Below are 25,083 nucleotides of genomic sequence, written 5' to 3' on the forward strand. Positions count from 1 at the left end.
AGTTGTAGAGATGTTCAGGAGAGACTGTGGATTGGAAGAAAAAGCAGAGGAGAGAGAGATATGTCTTCAAAAAAGCAAGCTAGCCTCTATGGATTTCTTTAATGTATTTGTAATGACAACTTTAAAACCTTTCTCTGATAAATTGACTGCTGATTGGAAATTCTCATACAGTCATACAGAGGTCAGCGGCTATCTTTTTTATACGTAGCTATTCTAGCGATATCTCCTTGTGGTTTTAACTGCATTTCCCGATGACTTAATGATGTGCATTATCTTCCTGATGTCATTGTTTTCCATCTGTATATTTGAAATAACTGCTTATGTCAGTTGTTTCGTAGTTGAAATGTTACTTCGGGGAGGGGTGATAAGAAAATTGAGTCCTTGTTTTTATTATTATCTTTTGCCACACCCAGCTATACTTAGGGGTTACTCCTGGCTCTGTGCTCAGGAATCACTTGTGTACCACCATACTTGGGGAACTATAAGTGATGCTGGGGTTCGGACCAGAGTTGTGTGTCAGCAAGGCAAGTGCCTATCCTCTACTATCTAATCTCTAAGCACAAAGGGATGTTAATTTTTATTTACTATTTAGGTTCCAGTGTTCTTACATAATTTAGATAGTAGTTTTTTTCATCGGGCTTGTGATTTATAAAATATTTTCTTTCTTATATCTGTCTGCTCTTAGTGATAATACAAAGGTAAGGCACGTCCCTTGCCACATGACTAGCCTTGGCTCAAAGTTCTTTGTGGGTATGGGTGGGGAGGAAGACACTCAGCAGTGCTCAGAGCTACTCTTGATTCTGCAATTCAGGATTGCTTCTCGTAGTACTGGGGGATCATTTGAGGTGCTGGGGATGGAACCTGGGACAGCTGAGTGCAAGGCAAGCATCCTGTCCATTTTTCTGTCACTCTGGGCCCATGCTCAAAATACTTTACTTTTTTTTTAAATCCCCTTCAGAAATCTATTTTTCTCCTTTCAGTCAGATTGGCACGTTCAGGATCAATACTTTCCAAGTTTATTCCACTTACTTCTTAGAGAAGGAATTAGATACATTTTCACCAATCAATATTTAATGATTTAAGTTTACAATTACCTTATAGGTAAACATTTGAAAATCATTTCAAGTCAATGCAAAAAAGCATGAAAAGTTTCTTTTTACAATTCAGAGTAATTCAAAATGACATTTTTGGACAATTATTATTTTTGTTTGTTTTGGGGCCATACCTGGCAGCACTCAGAGGTTACTCCTGGCTCTGCATTCACAAATTACCCCCAGCAGGCTTGGGGGGACCAGATGGGGTGTCAGGGATCGAACTTGTGTTGAGTGTGTGCAAGACAAACACCCTACTCGCTATGCTGTTGTTTCAGCTCCCTGAATATTAATTTTTTTATTTTTTTATTTTTTTTGGTTTTGGGGCCATACCCAGCGGTGCTCAGGAGTTACTCCTGGCTGTCTGCTCAGAAATAGCTCCTGGCAGCACGGGGGACCATATGGGACACTGGGATTCGAACCAACCACCTTTGGTCCTGGATCGGCTGCTTGCAAGGCAAACGCCGCTGTGCTATCTCTCCAGGCCCCTGAATATTAATTTTTAAATGAAGTTTTTCTTCACCAGAAATTCGGAACTTCAGGAACACTTTCATTCTCATTTATCTTTATGATCAATAATGAAAAAAAAAACCCAATCTGAAATATCAGACATTAAAGAATTTGAATGTAAAATATCAATAATACATAGCACAAAAGTAAGTCCTATTACTTTCATAGAAAGCGTGGCGAATTTTGATCTACTTTTGAAGAAGGAAAACCATGCTCTTGGTCGAACAATTCATTTTGGGTTATGGGGCTTATGGGGGTTTTGGACCACACTCTGCAGTGCTCACCCGTTATCTCTGTATCTGCGCTCAGGATTCACTCCTGGCGGGTTCTGGGGACGATGTGGGATGCTGGAGATCAAGCCTGGTTTGGCTCTGTGCAAGGCAAGTAAGCGCCTCACCACTCCGGCCCCAGTTGAAGTTTTCTTTTTTTTTTTTTTTTTTGGTTTTTGGGCCACACCCGGTGACGCTCAGGGGTTACTCCTGGCTATGCGCTCAGAAGTCGCTCCTGGCTTGGGGGACCATATGGGACGCCGGGGGATCGAACCGCGGTCCGTCTCCTAGGCTAGCGCAGGTAAGGCAGGCACCTTACCTCGAGCGCCACCGCCCGGCCCCTGAAGTTTTCTTAATAGTAAGTTTTGATTGAGTTGGAATTGAGAAAGTCTTAATTATGACACGCTTCAACGATTCATATAATTCACAGGATTTTTTTTAGTAGTTAGGCATGTTTTTCCAAACACATAGAAAAGTGTTCTATGGTATATAGTTTAAAATATAATGATGATAGAACAATGTATATATCTTCTGATTCTTGACCCCAAACTATGTTTTTTTTGTATACTATATATTGATATAAGTTTCGCATGTTTTCCAGTAATTTTTTCAATGTATAATTTTACATTAGATATTATGAATTCAGTATTATTTACATGAACATATTTTCCATGATGATGAGGTAGTATACACTTTTATGACATGATTATCGTTTCTTTTTCTGTTTTGTTTTTGTTTTTGGGTCATACCCAGTGGCGCTCAGGGGTTGGTTACTCCTGACTGTGCTCAAAAATTGCTCCTGGCAGGCACGGTGGACCATGTGGGATGCTGGGATTCGAAGCGCTGTCCATTCTAGTTTGTCTGCGTGCAAGGCAAACGCCCTTCCACTGTGCTATCTCTCTAGCCCCATGATTATTGTTTCATAAAATAAGGAGGACATAGACATTCTGGCTTATCTCCTGCTTTATACTTCTACGATTAGCTTTTACAACGTTTTAATCAACAACGTTTTGTGCATTTTTTATGATTTTTTTTTTTTTGGGTCACACCCGGCAGTGCTCAGGGGTTACTCCTGGCTGTCTGCTCAGAAATAGCTCCTGGCAGGCACGGGGGACCATATGGGACACCAGGATTCGAACCAACCTCCTTTGGTCCTGGATCAGCTGCTTGCAAGGCAAACACTGCTGTGCTATCTCTCCGGCCCTTTTTATGATTTTTAATTCTGTAATTTGAGTACATAATTATATATCTCTACTCAGTCTTTATTTAATTCACTTATTCAAAATCTGTTTTCCATACCCTTCTTCATAGGCTCAAGTTACTATTCTAGAAGTTCATCTTCCCAGCAAGAAGGGACAGAAAGACCGCTTTGTAAGAAAGGCTCGGATATCCGTCCCATGAACGAGACAGCGGAAGACCGATTGGGGTGCAACAGGACCCAAGAGCCAGATATAAGGCTCAGAAAAGGTCACCAACTCGATGGTACGAGGAGAGGCGATAATGACAACCACCAGGGAGATTTGGAGCCCGTTTTAGAGCCATCTGTTCTGTCTTCCCACCATAAAACAGTAAGTGAAGTGGAAGGGTGGTAAATGAACCAATGATTTATGTGCCAGAGGGAGGATGTTTAAAAACAACATTGCTGGACAGAGCATGGGATTGTGGAATAAATCTGGAGCAAATTTCAACAAATTTTGTGTTAATCTGGTCTCTTATTAAATATATATACATACAAATATATAAAAATATATAATCTGAAGTCTCTTATTAAATTAGCTAAATATAAAATATATATATAATCTGAAATCTCCTATTAGCTAGTTTTGGGGCCGAAGTGGTGGTGCAAGCTGTAGGGCGTTTACCTTGCACACACTGACCCAGGACGGACCGCGGTTGGACCCCCCCCCCCCCATCCCATATTTTCCCCCAAGCCAGGAGCAGTTTCTGAGCACAGAGCCAGGAGTAACCCCTGAGCAACACTGGGTGTGGGCCAAAAAAGTAACCCCTCCCCCCAAACCCCCCCCCCCCAAAAAAAAAAACTAGTTAGGTTTCATTGCTTTCCTAGTCATGTTTTTTTTCTGCTGGCACTTAAAATCATGCATTATCTGCTTTATCTTGCATGAGAAAGGAAATGAGTTTCTGTAATTACACCATATAACCTTTGTATTTGACAATCTTTTAGCTTTGGCATTATCAGCTATATTCTGGAGAAATTCTGCTTGCATGCTATTCTCAAGATTAGGGCTTATCTCTAGTGCATACTTGAAAAAAAGAAAGACCAGATTCTGATCTCAGTACTGTCAAAAAACCAAAAGAGCAATAAAATGAAATCGCAACATTATGTAAATAGACTGAAGCACATTTTAACTGTTACTCGATGAACTTTTACATTTTTGACAGACATGTATACGAATAGATAGGTGAAATACATTTTTTTGGTTAGGTTTGTTTTCGGTGGAACTTGGGGGACTGTATGCGGTGCCAGGGATTGAACCCTGTTGGCTGTTTTCAAGGCCAGCACTCTGCCCACTTGACTCTTCTCTCCAGACAACTTTTGCTTTCTTCCTTCCTTCCTTCCTTCTCTTTTTTTAATTTTGGGCCACAATGGTGATAATGAGGAGTTACTCCTGGAAGTGTGAGGGGCAACGGGTGGGGCAGGACTATATGGGATGCAGAGTATGGAACCCGTTGACCACACACAAGGCTGCCCTCTACACTGGCTCAGTAGTCTCTTAGGGGTATGTTTTATACTCTCCTGATTGTCCCCCTCTTTTAAATTCTAATTGAGGCACCATAAGGTGCACCTACACCGTTGCAAGGTTGTTCATGATTGAGTTTCAGCCCCCTCAGCAGTGCAGTTCCCTCCACCAATGTCCCCAGTTTTCCCCCTGCCCTCCCTTCTGCCTTCTTCCCTGACTGGCTTGTGGCAGACTCCCCCCCTTTCTCTCTCCTCTCTCTCCCCTTCTCTCCTCTCCTTTCCTCTTCCTTTTGGGCACTGTAGTTTGCAATATTGTTACCAAAGGGGTATCATGCAGATCACATTATCTCCTTTGAGCACCAGTTCTTGTCCAAAGCGATCATTTCCAACAATCATTTTTGTTTTTTGCTTTTGGGCTGCACCCGGTAACGCTCAGGGGTTACTCCTGGCTATGCGCTCAGAAGTTGCTCCTGGCTTGGGGGACCATATGGGACTCGGGGGATCGAACATCGGTCCATCCAAGGCTAGCGCAGGCAAGGCAGGCACCTTACCTCTAGCGCCATCGCCCGGCCCCCAACAATCACTTTCATAGTGGCCCTAAATGAGTGGGATCATTCTGTCCCTCTTTCTCTCCCTGCAGCATAACATGCTCCATATCCATCCGCATATAAGCAGATTTTATGACTTCATTTTTCCTAACAGGTGTGTAATATGGGCCAGTTTCTTTAGCCACTCATCTGGTCTTGGGTTCTTGGATTGTTTCCAAATTCTGGCTATTGTGAATAGTGCTGCAACGAACACAGAAGTGCAGAGGTCTTTTCTGCACTGTGTTTTCTCACCCCTAGGATAGATTCCTAGGAGTGGTATTGCTGAATTATATGGAAGCTCCATTTCTAGTTTTTTTTTTTGAGGAATGTTCACATTGTTTTCCAAAAAGGCTGGGACCAGTGACATTCGCAATATCAGTGAATGTGAGTCCCTTTCTCTCACATCAGTGCCAGCACTTATTGTTCTTGTTCTTTGTGATGTGTGCCAGTCTGTGGTATGAGATGATAGCTTACTGTTAGGTTGATTTGCATCTCGATGATGATTAATGAGGGGCAATTTTTTCTGTACCTTTTGACCATCTGTATTTCTTCTTTGAGGAAACCTCTGGTCATATTTTCCCATTTTTGAACAGGATTAGATTTTTATCCTTGTTAAACTGTACCAGTGCCTTATATATCTTAGATATTAACACTTATCAGATGAGTATGGGTGAATAGTTTCTCCCATTCTATAGACAGTCTCTCTCTCTTTCTCTCTCTCTCTCTCTCTCTATTTTTTTGGTTTTTGGGTCACACCTGGTGGTGCTCAGAGGTTACTCCTGGCTCTACACTCAGAAATCGCCCCTGGCAGGCACAGGGGATCATATGGGATGCGGGATTCAAACCACCGTCCTTCTGCACGCAAGGCAAACGCCCTACTTCCATACTATCTCTTCGGTCCCCAGTGTTTATATCTGAATCACTATTTTCTGTTCTTTTCTTTTTTCTTGTTTCTTATGTTTGGTTTTTGGGCCATACCCAGTGGTGCTCAGGTATAACTCAGAAAGTTATACCTGCCTCTGTGCATAGAAATTACTCCACGCATGTTCAGGGACTATGTGGGATGCCAGGGTCGAGCCCAGGTCAGCTGCATGAAAAGCAAATGCTTTACTCACCGTGCTATCACTCCTGCCCATAATCATCATTTTCTTGAGGTACTGGAGCTTCTTGGTGTAACGTGGGTCCCATTTGTTTATCTTTGCTTCCACTTGCTTGCAGTGGTGTGTCATCCTTGAAGATGCTTTTGGCTTCAATTTAGAGATTATAGTTGTTAGACTAAAAGGTGGTTTTTTTTTTGGGGGGGGGCACACTCCTGGCTATCTGCTCAGCAGTAGCTCCTGGCAGCCACGGGGGACCGTATGGGACACCGGGATTCGAACCAGCCACCTTAGGTCCTGGATCGACTGCTTGCAAGGCAAACGCCGCTGTGCTAGCTCTCCGGGCCCTAAAAGGTGGGTTTTAAGGGGAGAGAAAGAGAAAAAAGAGACAGAAACAAAGACAAAGGCAAAGACAGAGTCAACTGCAGCTCTGACTTTGTACTAGCCCTCCTGCTCCTGGGACATGTTATTCCTTCCATTTTCTTTTTATTTTATACATGTGCTGCCAAAACAAGCACATTCCCATCACTCTTTGCCTGGACATGTCCTTATATAGGTTGCCAAATCAACATGTTTGCCTTGAAGATACCTGTCGATTGCTCCATGTTCTTGTAATGTTCCATAAATAAAAGCAAAGTCCGGAGACAGTGGACCACATTCCAGTGAATAAGAACTTTAATCTGCCACGTGTTATCTGAGGATCTTACATAAGTTTTTATCATACATGTAACTTAAGTGCTGAGTTTGAAGCTGCAGGGAATTTTCTACTTATGCCACAGCATATTGGATAGACAACTGAAAGACTCCTTGTCAGTGTATAAGTTTCTCTGAACAATAATAACATTGTAAAAAGGAAAAAGAATGACACTGTTTATAGTAGACCTTTTATGTACATTTATATGTGAGCATATATGTGAAGATGGTTTGTTTTTAGATTTCATTTCATAGTTGTTCATGATTTGGGGCTGTTTTGATCCCAGGTAACGTTGTCAGTGTCAGGAGACATTTTTGGATATCAGAACTAGGGAGATTGTACTGACACTTAAAAATTTAATTTTAAGTACCGAAACTGTAAATGGAAGGGTTTCATTTATAAAACATTTTAAAATATTTCAGCACCATGCCCTCCACCATTGTCCCACTGTCTCCGTCTGTGTCCTCCTGCCCCTACAGAAGTCCAGTTCTCAGTTGCTTGTACCATTTTATGGGTAGAGACCAACTTTCCCATGACCACGGGCATTTTAACAACAGAGGTTTCTCTAGCCAGATACTCCATATTGAACTCAGCAGCACATTGTTTTAGAAGCACACTAACTTTTTTTTGGGGGGGAGGGGATCACACCCGGCAGTGCTCAGGGGTTCCTCCTGGCTCTATGCTCAGAAATCGCCCCTGGCAGGCACATCCTGTATGCCGGGATTCGAACCACTGACCTTCGGCATAAAAGGCAAATGCTTTATCTCCATGCTATCTCTCCAGCCCCAGAAGCATACTAACTTAACTAGAACTGTTAATACTGTTTAGGGATGAAAGTTTTGTTGTAAAGTTTTTCAGACCTGGGCTGTTACTGTATTAATCTCCAAAAATTCCATCAAATTATAATTTATATAAGTTTATCCTTCTATACAGATTTTCTGTGAAGGATCAACGACTGAGAATATCTGGTCCATAGAGTGTTGAATTGTAAGCATTAGGAAAACTCTGAAATTTCATAACCTTCAATCTACCCATGAAGCAATCGTGCTGTTTTTGTAGGTGCAAAATGAAAACTTGTCCTCTGTATGTGGTTTTATTTCAGAGTAGAAAATAGTAGAAAAGTCAAAGTAGTTTATGAAGGAAACAGTATGTTGTCCGCTTGGAGGTGGTTTTCATAGAGAAGTTAATTTGCTTGGCCCACCTCAAGCTGTTCCTCTCTAGTTGTTTGTTGCCTCTTCTACATTTGATCTATTGGTACTGCTGTCCCTTGCTGCTGATTTGGTGCTTTGGTAGAATAATCATGCGAGCTAGTAAAGGAAGAGAGTGTTTATATAAAATAAGCAGACTTCAGAATGAAATTAGGGGCCAGAGAGATAGCATGGGGGTAGGGCGTTTTCCTTGTATGCAGAAGAACGATGATTTGAATCCCAGCATCCTAAATGGTCCCCTGAGCCTGCCAGGAGCGATTTCTGAGCAGAGAGCCAGGAGTAACCCCTGAGCGCCTCCGGGTGTGGCCGCCCCCGAGAAAAAAAACAAAACAAAAAAGAGAATGAAATTAAAGGGCTGGAGTGATAGTACAGCCAGTAGTACATTTACCAAAAAAAAAAAAAAACCAAACAACAAAACAAAACAAAAAAAAGTATGGATTTAGATAGAATGTATTTTTCTAAATCTAGAAATGCTTTGGATTTTATATGTGGTACTTTTCCAGACATGATCTCATTTGTTTCTCAAAACCACTCTGAAATAGTTAGAACAGATAGCCCCTTTTTGAAAGTAGATAAAGACTTAGAAAGCTTAGAGTGATTGTCCAAGGTCCCATGACTGAATGAGAGCATGTGCTGGTCGCCTTCTGATTGCTCTGTGTGCAGAACAAAGCTACCTTTATGCTGGGAACTGGCACCAAATCAGCCTCATGCTTCCCTGTTTCAAACTTTGTACCAGAATATTTTATGTTGGACGCAGAGGTCAGATCGAATAATTGGTATTTTGGAGTGTGGAGTGTTTCTTGTAGTTAGAATTGTTGTGTCCCTTCATTATCTTTTAGCTGTAGGTGGTCGCCTTTAACCTTCTAGTGGCCTTCGTTTATTTTATAAGTAAATAAAGCTAATGCATCATGATGCAGTTTATCTTTTACATTTCTAATGATTCATTTCTTACCCATCTCTACCCTCCTCTCTCTCTCTCTCTCTCTCTCTCTCTCTCTCTCTTGCTCTCTCTCTCGCTCGCAGTGGGAGCACACCAGGCATTGTTTAATACTTAAAATTTTGGCTCTGTGCTCTGGGAACCATATATGGGGATCAATCCCAGGTTGGCTGTGTGCAAGGAAAGCACTTCGTTATCATCCTACATCTCTGGCCCATCGAACTTGACTAGATTCACAGGCTTCTTTTCCAAGATCCCTGAGCTTATGTCTCTATGCTCAGGTGCTACCTGGTGGTGCTGGGGACCACACCAAGTACCTGTGCTATTTCTGATCACTCCGAACTGACTGTTCTTTAAAGAGTAGCTACAAACATAAGGATTCATGTTTCTTTTTTTTCTTTTTTCTTTTTTTTGTTTGTTTTTGTTTTTGAGTCACACCTGGTAGCGCTTAGGGGTTACTCCTGGCTCTAACTCAGGACTCGCTCCTGGCAGGCTCAGGGTACCAGATGGGATGCCGGGATTCGAACCTCTGTCCTTCTGTATGCAATCTATCCATGCTATCTCTCCGGCCCCCAAATGTAAGGATTTAATTCCAGATTTACTGAGTGGAATCTGTGGAGGTTGAGTTCAGTCCTAGACACCATCCCACCTGCTTACTCGGATCCCTGTCTTCATAACAATATCTAGATTATATACTGCACCTTGCAGCGAAGTTATGATCTGCACGATCAAATTGTAACCTGCACATAAGCCAGGAACTCTGCAAACAGTTGTGGCTTCCCTACCTAACCCTCAAAGTCATAACAAGAAAAGGAGGGGAAAAAGGAATCTTTGGACCTTGCATGTGTTTTTCGTTAAGCTTCAATTTATTGAAGAGATTGAAATGTTTACTGCTGTTTAAAAAATACTGTCTGGCCTGAGAGATAGAGAGTGCAGTGGGTGAGTACATGCTGTGCAGGCAGAAGGCCCAGGCTCCATCACAGAACCACACTATATGCGGCCTTCTGAGCACCCCAGGAGTAATTCCCAAGCATAGAGCCTGAGTAGCTCCTGAGAAGTCAGATGTGGACCCCAAACAGAAAACAAAGGAAGAAGTAAGGCTTAAGTACACCTCTTATTTCATTTAAAATAGTTAGCAAATTAAACCTTAAGGAGGGGCTGTTTGCTTTGCAGCCGACCAGGTTTGATTGCACCTTTCCACATGGTCACCTGCGTACCACCAGGAGTAATTCTGAGTGCAGAGCCAAGAGTAAGCTCTGAGTCTCCCTAGATATGCATGGCCCTCAAACCAACAATAACAACAGCAGAACCAAAAAAAAACCAACAACAACCACCAAACAAACAAAATACATACTCAACCCTAACACTTGAAGGAATATAATATGTGAAAAGTCATTCTGAAATATCTTAAAGAAATTAAGGGAGAATCTTTTTTTTTTTTTTTGTTTTTGGGCCACACCCAGTGATGCTCAGGGGTTACTCCTGGCTATGTGCTCAGAAATCACTCCTGGCTTGGGATGCCAGTGATCAAACCAAGGTCCGTCCTAGGTCAGCCACATGCAAGGCAAATGCCCTACCCGAGAATTTTTATTTATTTTGGATCTTCCTGTTTATTAAATGCAAATGTCAGTTTGCTCAGTTACTTTTAAAATATTTATTGATGAGGTGTTAAATAAATTTATTGGAAGGCTGGAGAGATTGTACAGAGACATTAAAGAACTTGCCATTGCTTGTGACTGATCCTGGTTACAAAGACCCTGGCACCATATATCAGCCCCGCCCCCCCCCCAGCCTCACCTCCACCAGGGCTGATCTCTGAACACTATTAAGTATGACCCACTCTCTTCCCCCCCGTTGAGATTGCACCCACTTAAAGTGTTCATTGGTTTTATTATGTTGTATTTTAAACTCTCAGAATTCCTTCCTTCCTTCCTTCCTTCCTTCCTTCCTTCCTTCCTTCCTTCCTTCCTTCCTTCCTTCCTTCCTTCCTTCCTTCCTTCCTTCCTTCCTCCTTCTTCCTTCCTTCTTTCTTCCTTCCTTCCTTCCTTCCTTCCTTCCTTCCTCCCTCTCCTTCCTCCCCACTCCTTTCCTTTCCTCTTTCTTCTCCCTTCTCCTTCCCCTTCCCTTCCCTTCCCTTCCCTCCCTTCCTTCCCCTCCCTCCCTCCCCTCCCCTCCCCCTCCCTTCCCTTCCTTCCCTTCCCTTCCTTCCCTTCCTTCCCTTCCTTCCCTTCCCTTCCTCCTCTCCCCTTTCCCTTATTTCCCTTACCTTCCCCTTCCCATTCTCCTCCCTTTCCCCTTCCCTTCCCTTTCCCTATTCTCCTCCCTTTCCCTTTCCCTTTCCCTCTCCTGCCCTCCCCTCTCCTTCCTTTCTCCTCCTTCTCCTTCTCCTCCTTCTCTCCTTCCCCTCTCCTTCCCTGTCCTTCCCCTTCCTTTCTGAGTTAAACTTGATGTCAAGGCGTATGACTTTAAGGAGGGCAAATTCCTTAAAACTCCTTGATGTCCTCAAAGACATCAAGATAAGTGTTAGGCTTCTGGGGCTGGAGCAGTTGCTCAGTAGAGAGGGCTTTTGCCCTGCACGAGGCCAGCCTGGGTTCAGTTCCTAGGCTTCTCCCTCCACTGAGGCTACAATTGTTTTACTGATCCTGGTTGATTTAGGCAACTGATTTAGGTTGATTTAGGTTACTTTTCCTCCCCCAAGCTTCAAAAGCCTATTCTTGTATTTGATTGCACTAATAAAGTAAGCTATCGAAACCCCAAAACTCTGACTCTTAATCTCAGTAAAAGGATCCCTCCTCAACTGTGTCACCGTTGTGCCATTAAGTTTCTAGGCCTTGTCAGTAATACACCTCTGTTTCCGCCACCGTTGCACAGCTTCTTGATGGTTATCGCTGAAGGGCATCCGACAATTCTAAGAACCTTAAGGAATGACTCTGCTATCATATTAGTAGACGGAGACGAACACAGAATACATAGTCACAAAATTGGGCAAAAAGAACTACCACCTGTTAGAATATTAAAACAATATTTTTGGCCACACTGGCGCTCAGGAGTCACAAGGAACCATAGGGGGTGCTGGAGATCGGATATGCAAGCATGCAAGCCTGCTGTATCTCTCTGGCCCATAAGTTAGAATATATGTATCACCCTCAAAAGAACCCTTTTCTTACACGAAAAATATGACACATCACATACATGTGCTTATGAGTATGTAAATTCCACTTGTGTATCAATTTTGTATAGTAGTTTGTCTTTTGTTGTTTTTTTATTTTTACTTTAAATACCATGATTACAGTGTTCATGATTGAGTTTCAGTCCTCCAATGTATACCTCCTTTCACCCAGTAATGTTTTCTACCACCAGAGTCCCACCCTACCGCTGCCTGTCTCTCTCATTTTGACCTCTTTCTTTCTTTTTGAATACCGTTTGCACTATTGTTAATGAAAGGATACTGTGCTGCGTATCACTTAACTCCACCCAACACCCAGTTATTGTCCCAGTTGATCAGTACTGCTCCACTGTTTGTGGCAAGCTTCCTATCGACTGGCCCTCCTCTATTATCTGGATATTATTACCACACTATCTTCTATTTTCATTATGTCCCATAAATGAGTGAGATTATTCTGTCTGTCCCTCTTTCTCTGACTCATTTCACTCAGCACAATACTCTCCATATCCATTCGTGTATAAGCAAACTCCGTGGCTTCATTTTTCCTCCCAGCTGTATAGTCTTCCATTGCGTAGCTGTACCAGTTTCTTTAGTCACTCATCTGTTCTAAGGCAGTTGGGTTGTTTCCAGATTTTCATTATTGTAACTGTTCTGAGATGAACATAGGAGTGCAGATGACGTTTTTGTATTGTGTTTTTGTTTTCCTAAGGTATATTTTAGTAGTAGTATAGCTGGATCATATGGGAGCTTAATTTCCAGAGTTTTGAGGATTATCCATATTGTTTTCCATAAAGGTCGGACAAGTCAGCATTCCCACCAGTCTTGAAAGTCCCTGTTTCCTTTCATTTGTGCCAACACTGGTTGTTCCTGCTCTTTTTTGTTTGTTTGTTTGTTTTTTTGGTTTTTGGGTCACACCTGGCAGCGCTCAGGGGTTACTCCTGGCTCTATGCTCAGAAATTGCCCCTGGCAGGCACGGGGGACCAAATGGGATGCCGGGATTCAAACCACCATCCTTCTGCTTGAAAGGCAAATGCCTTACCTCCATGCTATCTCTCCGGCCTGTTCCTGCTCTTTGTGATGTGTGCAAGTCTCTGTTGTAATGAGGCCTCATTGTTGTTTTGATTTGCATCTTTTTTTTTTTTTTTGGTCACACCAGGCGGCGCTCAGGGGTTACTCCTGGCTCTGTGCTCAGAAATCGCTCCTGGTAGGCACGGAGGACCATATGGGATGCCGGGATTCGAACCACCGTCCATCCTGGATCTGCTGCTTGCAAGGCAAATGCCTTACCATTGTGCTGAGCCCCTTGATTTGCATCTTGATTTTTGTGGAGTCTTTCTTTCATATCCATTTTGGCCGTTGGTATTCTCTCTTGAGAAAATGTCTGTTCATTTCTTCTCCCAATTTTTGTCCTTTTGTGTGTGTGTGTGATTTTGGATCACACCCGGCAGCACCCAGGGTTTACTCTTGACACTACACTCAGAAGTTGCTCCTGGCAGGCACAGGGGACCAGATGGGATGCCTGGATTCCAACCACTGTCCGAATCAGCTGCTTGCTAGGCAAATACCCTACCATTGTGCTATCTCTCTGGCCCGACTCTTCTTCCAATTTTTGAATGGGGTTAGTTTTTATTTTTTATCCGAGTTCTACCAGTGTCTTGTATATTTTAGATATTGACCCTTATTAGATGGGTTTGGGTGAAGAGCTTCCCCCCTTCCATGGGTAGCCTTTGTGTCCTAGTCATTGTTTCCTTTGAGGTGCAGACACATCTCAGTTTAACGCCTCTCAGTTTAACGCTGTCCCATTTGTTTAGCTTGACTTCTACTTTCTTGGCTTGTGGTGTTTCTTTCTTGGAGATGCCTTTACTTACCTTCATGTGTTCTGCCTCAAAAGAAGCATCTCAACAATTAGCTTGTTGCTATTAACTGTAGCCCTTGATCAAAGACATTTCTAGTTTCTATGCCAATAAATTTGCCTATTCTGGACTTTAAAAATAATAAATAAAATCATAATTATGTTATTATTATTATTATTATTATTATTATTTTGGTTTTTGGGTCACACCCGCCAGCGCTCAGGGGTTCCTCCTGGCTGTATGCTCAGAAATCGCTCCTGGCAGGCTTGGGGGACCATATGGGATGCTGAGATTCGAACCATCTTCTTCTGCATGCAAGGCAAACACCTTACCTCCACGCTCTCTCTCTGGCCCCAATTATGTGATATCTTGACTTTCTCTTTACAGAGCATGGTTTTTTTTTTTCAGCATGTATCAAAACTTTATTCTGGGGCCAGAGAGATAGAGCAATAGTTAAGGCCTTGCAGGAGACTATCATGGGTTTGATCTCCACTCTAAATGTTTCCCCAAGTATCCCCAACAGTAATCCCTTGAGCACAGCCAGGAATGCTGTACAACCAGTAACAACAACAAAAAGGGATCAGCTTTATTTCTTTGTATGTTTGAATTTGGGGGGGGGGGGAGTGTATGGATATGTACTACATTTTATTTGTCCCAACACCCAGTTAATCAGCATGTTCTTGCCACTTTTTGTTTGTATGAGATTTTTGTGTGGACAAAGGACTCACTACTTTAGAGTATATACATAGGAGTGGGTTTTTATTTGGTTGCATTAAGACTTGTTTTAACATTTTGAGGAATACCCAGACTTTTTTATTTTATTTTATTTTATTTCATTTTATTTCATTTTGGTTTTTGGGCCACACCCGGTGACGCTCAGTAGTTAGGGGTTATTCCTGGCTATGTGCTCAGAAATTGCTCCTGGCTTGGGGGGAGACCATATGGAACACCAGGGGATCAAACCAAGGTCCATCCTAGGTTAGTGCGTGCAAGGCAAACATGCTACCATTTGTACCACACCGTTCTGGTCCCCAGACTTATTTTTCTATGGTGGTTGATGGGTCTTATTGGTACTATTTAAGGATTCAACTTTTACCTCCTAGTAGTCAACTCTTTTGCCCATTTTTTGTTGTTTTGTATACTCCGGTTCTACTCCTATCTAGGTGCTCTGAGGCTGTCCCTCAAAATGCCCATAGAATGGTGCAGAGCTGGATATCGTTTCTTTTTTAATCTGACTTTACTGCTTTCAGTCTAAGCCTAGAGTCATCTTCTACCTGAAATCCCAGGCTGGACTTCCTGACTGGACTTCCTGCTGTCATACTCCTTTAGTTGCCAAGAGACTTACTAACATGCCAAGCTTGTTAGGCCATTCCCATTAACTTGTTTTTTTATTGCAGTTTTAAAAATGCCTATTCGTTTTTCATAGCATGATCTCACAAACTTCATTATAAGACTGTCTTTTCCTTTTTCTGTGGCCACAATCAGACCGTTCTTACTTTGTTTTCTGAAACGGACTGGCTACTCTCTAGCTTCAGAATCTTCAAACATGACTATTTCCTCTGCTTGGAATGTTCTTAGATGCACACCTCTTACTAACTGCTTTTTATCCTTTAGCATTCAGATATCCTCAGACAACCCATTCTTACCTACCCCCACTTTATTTTGTCAGCTTCTCTATCATTATCTTTAATGATTCTTTATACTCCTATCATAGTACAAATTACATTTTGTGATTGTATGATTCATAATTACTTTGCAGCAACTGCATGGCAGAATTTTGCCTTTTCACCCTAACCTCACTGCCAGTTTTGTTGTTTTGTTTGGGGTCACAGCTGGCAGTGCTCAGGGCTTGCTGCTGCTTTGCTCAGGTCTCACTCCTGGCCACTGCTTCGGAAACCATATTTGGTGCTGGAGATACAGCCAGTCAGCTGTGTGTACTTAACTGCCTTTTGGGCCTTCAATCACAGTTTTGGATCCAGTAGGCATATAATACATGGCTGTTGAATAAATCTATTAGCAAGCAACTTAGAATTCTGTTTATAAATTATCTTAAGTAGTTCACATGAAAATAGATACAAAAAAAGAACATAGGGATATGCTACTTTGATGTTTAGGGAAACTTAATGTATTTAATTTGTGATAGATCTGACATAATCTTATTATTAAAGTAATTTATTAAAATACTAAAAGATAGACCTCGATTCCCTCCCTGCGTGCCCCCCCCCCCCACGTGGAGCTCAGTTGGGGGACCATATGTGGTGCTGGGGATTGAGCTCAAATTGCATGCAAGGCAAGCATTCTACCCACTGTATTGTCACTCTGGCCAGATAGCTTTCCCATTTTTGAGGGTACTCCAAGTGTTTCGAGGGAAAAATATTTATAACTTGAAAGTCATCTTTCTAAGCTCCTTAAGCTCTTTTATAAAATGCATCATCTTATTCATTCCTCAAGTTGCCTTTATGGAATAAATATTTAGTAATTCATTAATTCCTCACTTAATACAGTAAATGGGCTCTTGTAAATTCCAGCTTGAAGCAAAACCATAGAAAAATGGTTTCTATAGATGTTTTTATTTACCGTATACTGATGTGGGAATACAAAACAACTTTTTTTCCTTTAAATAATTTTTTTTTTTTTTTTTTTTTTTTTTTTTTTTTTTTGGTTTTTGGGCCACACCCGTTTGACGCTCAGGGGTTACTCCTGGCTATGTGCTCAGAAATCGCCCCTGGCTTGGGGGGACCATATGGGACGCCGGGGGATCGAACCTCGGTCCTTCCTTGGCTAGCGCTTGCAAGGCAGACACCTTACCTCCAGCGCCACCTACCCGGCCCCTCCTTTAAATAATTTATGATCTAGTTTGAGAGACATGGATGTGCACATTGGTAATGAGTGCTTTTGTATAGACACTGTAGGAGCATCTCTAGCTGGGGTGTAGTATGGCGTGGTGAGACAGACAACTAAATGAGTAACTGTGGTGAGTGTTATTTGGCTAGGCACTGTGGGAAGAACCCTAGAAGTGTGGTATGGTGTCTGTCATGTTGTGAGGTCAAACTTGAATTGCACGTTTTGAGAGAGAATGCAGGCATAAACTCTGCATTGCTCTGGTCCCCGGAGCATTGGTAGGGGCATTCCCTAACTGAGCCCCGAATGGGTGAGCCTTGAGCACTGCCCCAAACTAAACCAAACCAACAAAACACCAGACAAGCAAATACAAATGAAAACCACTTGAATTTCGGAGTTAGCGAAGGGAAGGACTCTGAAGCTGGTTAAAGGGAGCAGATCTGAAGACTCGGAAGTGCATGATGCTTTGGGGAACTATAACAAAACTGTGATAGAAGTGTGATCAATAATAGCTCGTTGAATTGTTCAGTGAAGTATAAGTGTTCAATGAACTCTGGAATATATGGATGTCTCCATCTGCAGTATATCAGTATATCATAGCAAGGATGAAAGATGAAGGCTATTGTGTTCGTAGCAAGAAAGCCTGTGGAGGGGCCCGGAGAGATAGCACAGCGGTGTTTGCCTTGCAAGCAGCGGATCCAGGACCAAAGGTGGTTGGTTCGAATCCCGGTGCCCTGTATGGTCCCCCGTGCCTGCCAGGAGCTATTTCTGAGCAGACAGCCAGGAGTAACCCCTGAGCATCGCCGGGTGTGGCCCAAGAACCAAAAAAACAAAAAACAAAAAAAAAAGAAAGCCTGTGGAAGTTAAATTCAGGGAGAGCTAGCTAGGTTTGATTACTGCATGTAGAAGGGCCACTGCATGTTCCCCAGGCACCGTCAGGAGTGACTGACTCCAGGCATCAAGCTGGGAGTAGCCTCAAGTACTCCTGGGTAAGTACGCCTCTCCAAAACACCAACTCCTCCTAAAATTCAAAGAAGTAGTACCTAACAGCCTGGTACAGCCTCTGAGCACTACTCACTGCCGCGTCTGCCCTAAAACAAAACACTAAACGAGATTATAGTTCAAAATCCATATTATTAGATACCTGGCCCCAATATTCTGCCACCCAGTCTTTTTTGGAGGAGGGGGCCACACCTATTGACAGTAGTTACTGAGGTGCATAGTGTATATTGGTTGAAATTGAAATGGCTAGCACTCTATTACTTCTATGCCTTTGACTCTGACCTGTGCTCTTGTAATGATATTTCTGAAGTTATAGTTGGGCATTTTGTAACCTTCTTTAGAGGAAAACCAAAAGGGGGGCATTGTATTTTGTTTGTTTGTTTGATTTTTGGGCCATACCTGGAGGTGCTCAGGGGCTATTCCTGGCAGACTTGGGGACCATATGAGATGCCAGGGATTGAGCAAGGCAAACGCCCTACCTGCTGTACTATTGCTCTGGCCCCCCAAGGAGGGATTCCTAATCGGATTTCTAAACACCAGAAACAGAAAAAAGCGTTTCTGGTTATTTGTCCTTTTTGTTTGTCTTGTTCCAGATTCTTCAGAGACTCTTAGGAGCCAGTTTTGAAATTAGTCCACTAGGTGATTTGCTAAACTGATTTACTTTGCCTAAACTCACAAGTGTGATGTATATTGACAGAAGTAGTACGCAAAAGCTTTTAAGTTTAGAAAATTAATTAAGAAACTAATTGGATGGGGGCTGGCGAGGTGGCGCTAGAGGTAAGGTGTCTGCCTTGCAAGCGCTAGCCAAGGAAGGACTGCGGTTCGATCCCCCTCGATCTCCCGGCATCCCATATGATCCCCCCAAGCGAGGGGCAAATTCTGGGTGCTTAGCCAGGAGTAACCCCTGAGCATCAAATGGGTGTGGCCCAAAAAACAAAAAAAAAATGGGTAGAATTGTTTTAGATAGTATTTTTTATTTACACCTGTAATGATTAGTTTCACTATCTTGTTAATGACATTACTACTACTTAAGTCTAAAGTCTAACCTGGATTCAAGTTGTCAGCTTACCTAAAAGGGCCGTCAAGATAGCCTCTTTATAAAACTGAGCTGAGTTTTATTCACTTACTGAGGAAGATCTAACTACTCTCCTTATGAGTCGTCAAGAGAAAGTAGATATTGTTGAATAACGAGGGTTTGGGGCTCTGGTTTCTAGTTGCTGAAGTCAGGTCTTGTAACACACATTTGATTGACATGGGTTAAAGTTGGTGATATAATAGTTTAGAGTTGGAGCAATTTTTATTGAGCAAATATTTGTTTGATAATTGAGTAGGTTTGTCTAGTTGAGTAATTTATTATACTAAGGGTGGGACTGTCGAGCAAAATTTTTTTTCCAAGAATTTTCTTTTTTTCCCCTTGGAATAATATCTTTATTTAAGCACTATGATTACAAACATGTTCGTAGTTGGGTTTCAATCATAAAAAGAACATCACCCCCGCTTCATCAGTGCAACCTTCCCACCACTGGTGGCCCCCATCTCCCACCTCTCCCACCCCTGCCTAATTTTGAGATTGGCATTCTACTTCTTTTTGAGAAAATTTTTTCTTTTTTCCTTTCTTTTCTTTCCTTTCCTTTTCTTTTTCCTTCCCTTCCCTTCCCCCCTCCCCTCCCCTCTCCTCCCCTGCCCACTCCTCTCCTCTCCTCTCCTTTTGGTTTTTGGGTTATATCCAACAGTGCTCAGGGATTATTCCTGGCTCTGGGCTCAGAAGTCACTCCTGGCAGGTACAGGGAACCATATGGGATGCCAGGATTCAAACCACTGTCCATTCTGGATCGGCTGCTTGCAAGGCAAATGCCCTATCGCTGTGCTATCTCTCCGGCTGAGAATTTTCTAAAGCTAATCATAATGTTATTTTCAATGTCCTGTATTTTTCCTGGAACAAGATAAATTTTAGTTAATAATTGAGGCCTTAGCTCTTAGTACTCGTAATTAAACTCTGTGAATGGCAATCTCAGTTCCTAATGACATGAAGGCAGATACATTTTAATCAAAGGTACACTCTGCCAGCCCTGAATATATTACTATTTTGTGGATTTTTCTTTCTTTCTCCCCCCACTGAGGGAATTTGTTTCGTTTTGGGCAATGCCCAGGGACCACTCTTGGCTCTGCACTCAGGAATCACTCCTGGTAGTGCTTAGGAGACCAAATGGGATGCCAGGGCTCGAACCTGGGTCTTCTACGTGCAAGGCAAACACCCTACCTACTTTACTATCACTCTGTCCCCCAACTTTTCTTTCTTTTTTTTTTTTGGTTTTTGAGTCACACTCCAGCAGTGCTCAGGGGTTACTTCTGGCTCTACACCCAGAAATTGCTCCTAGCAGGCTTGGGGGACCATATGGGATGCCGAGATTCGAACCACCATCCTTCTGCATGTGAGGCAAATGCCCTACCTTCATCCTATCTCTCCAGCCCGACTGAGCTGGTTGGTGCTGCAGAAGGCCCTCTGTGAGCTTGATGAGCCAGCTCCACCTTTCTGTCTTACCATCAAGTTTGCTGCGCTGTGAGTTAATGTGAAATTTGGAGGAGCTTGTGTATCTGGACCCCTTACTCTGGCAGAGTTTGTGTGTGTGGAGGCTGCCATGAGCATAGGTGTGGATATATCTTTTTGAAGGAGTGCTTTGTTTTATTTTGAGGGGATGTATTACATGCCAGGAAATGGAACCACTGGGTCCCATGAGAGCTATTTTCTTAGTTTGAGAGCTCATGCACTGTTTGCCGTAGTGTTGAGTCATACATCATTCTGCCAGTAGTGAATGGGAGCAACTTTTTAAGCACATTCTCACCAGCACTGGTTGTTTCCCATGTTCTTGGAAAAAAACCCACCATTCTTGTGTGAGATGTTAACACATTCTTTTGATTTGTATTATCCTGACAATAAGTGATGATGCATATTTTTGTGGAGATGTTAGTTTTGGTCTTTCCTCATTTCTTGATAGTTGTTCTTTGTTGCTGAGTATATTGGATGTATGCGTCTGACCATTACTTTTTTTAAGACTAATTTTTACTCTCATACTAGATGCTGATTTGGGGGGGGGGTTCACACCCGGCAGTGCTAGATGTTGATATTTTATTATCACTGGTGCTGGTATTTATTAGTAAAAGTTTTGCCCTTCCCCAGTGGGATGGACACATCTTTGAAATGTAATCCAAGGGTGGGGGGAGCTAGCACAGAGCTTAGGGGAACTTGTAGGACTTGGTTCAGACCCTGTTGCAGTCCCTTGCATTACGTGGACTCCATTCCTCTTCCACTTCTCTGCCCCGCCTCCCTCCCACACTGTCAGGGGTAGCCCTGGAGCCTTGAAACACTACTGGAGTGCCTTTGAGGGCCTCCAGAGTCCTTGGGCTCTGGTATTAAACAGCATGGGCTGATTGGCTGAGTATTGCCTGGAGCAACTCTGGGATTCCCTGAACTCTTCTCTGGAAGACATAAGAGGAACTTTGAGTCCACAGTGAAATTCTTGCTTTATATAGGTGAACATATTCTGTTCAGTTGAGATTAGCTTTTAGAGAAGCGTAATTTTGGACAGAGCAGTTGTGAAAGATGAGAAGAGAAAATGCATCGTCATCTGCATTGTTTTGCAAAATTTTATCATGTTTGAGTTTCAGTTACTGTGAATCAAGTAATTCCATACTCTCCCCAGCATGGTATAAATCTCAGTTATGGTAGGATATTCATTATGATTGCTCAGAGTACGAAGCTGCTGTCTTTTCGGGTTGCTTTGCGGATAGTAGAAGTGAATCTTGATCGGTGACCGTGGCCTACAAGCAGCCATTGCTGCTTTACAGTCTCCCTGGTCACTGCACAGCTATTTACCTTATGCACAACAGCAAAGCATCTAGTTGTTGATTCCTCGTGGCAGACCCATCTTAAAAATAGAAACATATGGGCCCGGAGAGATAGCACAGTGGTGTTTGCCTTGCAAGCAGCCGATCCAGGACCAAAGGTGGTTGGTTCGAATCCCGGTGTCCCATAGGGTCCCCCGAGCCTGCCAGGAGCTATTTCTGAGCAGACAGCCAGGAGTAACCCCTGAGCAATGCCGGGTGTGGCCCAAAAACCAAAAAAAAAAAAAAAAAAAAAAAAGAAACATAGGGCCCGGAGAGATAGCACAGCGGCATTTGCCTTGCAAGCAGCCGATCCAGGACCAAAGGTGGTTGGTTCGAATCCCGGTGTCCCATATGGTCCCCCGTGCCTGCCAGGAGCTATTTCTGAGCAGACAGCCAGGAGGAACCCCTGAGCGTCGCCGGGTGTGGCCCAAAACTCAAAACCCAAAAAAAAAAAAAAAAAAGAAACATAAATGAATAATCTAAAGAGAAAGTTGGCCAACAAAACAGCAGAGAAATACAGGTGGAGGTACAGAAGAAAACGGACGAAGGAGATTTGAACTATATGGCCAGAGGAACTTAGAGAAGGAAAAATTGCTAACCATAATGAGTAAAATAAGTATGATTCCCACCTAGAGAACTGAGACAACCAAAAATTCAAAGAGCTCCCAAAATGGGCAAAAATTAGGGGAGGGGCCCTTCTAGGGGCACACAACAATAGCTAACTCAGAGATTCTTCAGACATGAACATGAAATGAGGAAGATGATGACACCTTATCAAAAAAGAATCATGACTTGCCAATACACTAAAAAGATGCCAGTGTTCTTGGCTTCTGACTTGTGTTCCATTTAGACTCTATACTGACACTGTGATTGTCCTTTTCTTTCAGTAAATTTGCATTATCTCCACTGAGGAAGAAAATGGTCTTTTCCCTAGCCAGCATGCTTTTTCTTGCTGTTCTTTTCCTTTCTGTATAATTGGGGGAGTTGGACCATTTCTCTCTCTCCTCCAGATCACAGTAGTGAATGCTGACATGTCTTCCCATGTCTAAACATGTAAATTAAGGTTAACCTTTTTTTTTTTTTTTTTTAGTTTTTTTTTTGGGGTCACACCCGGCAGTGCTCAGGGGTTACTCCTGGCTCTCTGCTCAGAAATAGCTCCTGGCAGGCACGGGGGACCATATGGGACACCGGGATTCGAACCAACCACCTTTGGTCCTGTATTGGCTGCTTGCAAGGCAAACGCCGCTGTGCTATCTCTCCGGGCCCTGTTAACTATTTTTTTTTAATTTATTTTTACTTGTACTATTTCTCCAACACCTGAAAAATACCTGTAAAAAAGTACATTTTAGGGTCATTTTGCTGGCCGTCTCCTCCTGGGCGACCCACTTGACGGACATGATGGAGGTGGGCTTCAGAAGTTAGGCTGCCTTACCCTTTCCTTTCAACCATTTTCTACTACACTTAGCCAAGCAGTCACATTGCAGTTTTATAAATAATCCCACTGATATTTCAAACTATCTAGAATGTAAGTTTTACTTATGATAGTATAGGGAGCATTCATTCTGATTCTTTAGCATATTCTTAGATCCATAGGTTTATTGGAAACCACAGCTACATCTGTATGACAATATCAAGTTCTTGTTTCTTATGTGAAGAGTAAAATCCATGTTGAATATACGTAAATCTGGGGCCGGAGAGATAGCACAATGGTAAGGCGTTTGCCTTGCACACAGCTGATTCAAACAGAACGGGGTTCGAATCCTGCCATCCCATATGATCCCCCAAGCCTGCCAGGAGCGACTTCTGAGTCCAAAGCCAGGAGTAACCCTCGAGCGCCTCTGGGTGTGACCAAAACAAAACAAAACAAAACAAAACAAAACAAAACAAAACAAAACACCCCAAAAAAGATTGATGCTTTTTCTTGGGGCCAGAGTGGTGGCACTAGAGGTAAGGCTTGCATTGCAAGCACTAGCCTAGGACAGACCAAACACTAGCCTAGGACAGACCACGGTTGGATCCCCCGGCGTCCCACACGGTCCCTCCGAGCCAGGAGCGATTTCTGAAGGCATAGCCAGGAGTAGCCCCTGAGCATCAAACAGGCATGGCCAAAAATAAATAAATGAAGAATATACGTAAATCTGAGCTTCTTTTTTGGTTTTTGGGCCACACCGGTGGTGCTCAGAGTTTTGCTTTAAGAAATGAATAACAACATAAAAAAGAATTCATAAAAGAATTATTTTTGACATGGAAGTATATTTGTAATATGTGAAGAAGGAAGATTTTAAACATGTACATAGTATGAGCTTTTCTTTTCTTTTTTTTTTGATTTTTGGGCCACACCCGGCTGTGCTCAGGGGTTCCTCCTGGCTGTCTGCTCAGAAATAGCTCCTGGCAGGCACGGGGGACCCTATGGGACACCGGGATTCGAACCAACCACCTTTGGTCCTAGATCGGCTGCTTGCAAGGCAAACGCCGCTGGGCTATCTCTCTGGGCCCATTAATTAGCCATTGTTTAAATGTATAACATCTTATAAAGAGCTTTTCTAGCTTGTGGGGCCTGTGAGGGTGGAGAGTGGGTAAAGTGCTTGCTTGCATTTGAACAGCATAGGTGTGATCCCTGGCATCTTGTATCATCCTCTGAGCCCTTCCAGAAGTCATTCCTGAGTAGAAAGCTGGGAGTAGCTCAAGCACTGATGTGTACGGTGCACATTACATTCGTGTGTACGCTCTCACAGACGCGCATGCGAGCGCAAAAATAAGATCTTGTTTATGTAAGATACCAAAAAAATAAAAAATACTATCTAAAACATACAATTCTACCAATTTTTTTTTTTTTTTTTTGCTTTTTCAGGCCACAGCCATTTGATGCTCAGGGGTTACTCCTGGCTAAGCGCTCAGAAATTGCTCCAGGCTTGGGGGACCATATGGGACGCCGGGGGATAGAATCACGGTCCTTCCTTGGCTAGCGCTTGCAAGGCAGACACCTTACCTCTAGCGCCACCTCGCTGGCCCCACAGTTCTACCAATTATTGTATAAAACAGTATGCCACCTCTCTGTCTTCTTTGCCCTTATGACAGAATTATTCTAAACCAGTATACAGTTTGATCTAGAAGAAGAAACTTTATAATCTTTTCTTATTTCCTAGATAGTCTTACTTTTCTACTCACTAGCTATAACCTTGGGTAACTTATCTAACCTCTTTGCTATTCTATATTAGATTGAGTTAAAAATACTGATCTAATAG

At 42.8% G+C, this 25,083-nt stretch overlaps 1 protein-coding gene across 1 annotated transcript in view; it reads left to right on the plus strand.

Moving 5' to 3' along the window:
- Window positions 1-25,083, plus strand: part of ADIPOR2 (adiponectin receptor 2) — a 62,773-nt gene that overhangs the window by 21,727 nt on the left and 15,963 nt on the right. Inside the window, exon 2 of the mRNA XM_049783224.1 lies at window positions 3,182-3,438. Coding sequence (XP_049639181.1) covers window positions 3,268-3,438 — 171 coding nt within the window. The 5' untranslated portion in view covers window positions 3,182-3,267. The remainder of the gene's footprint in view (window positions 1-3,181; window positions 3,439-25,083) is intronic.

Source organism: Suncus etruscus, chromosome 11 (genome assembly GCF_024139225.1).
Source record: "Suncus etruscus isolate mSunEtr1 chromosome 11, mSunEtr1.pri.cur, whole genome shotgun sequence".
NCBI lineage: Eukaryota > Metazoa > Chordata > Mammalia > Eulipotyphla > Soricidae > Suncus > Suncus etruscus.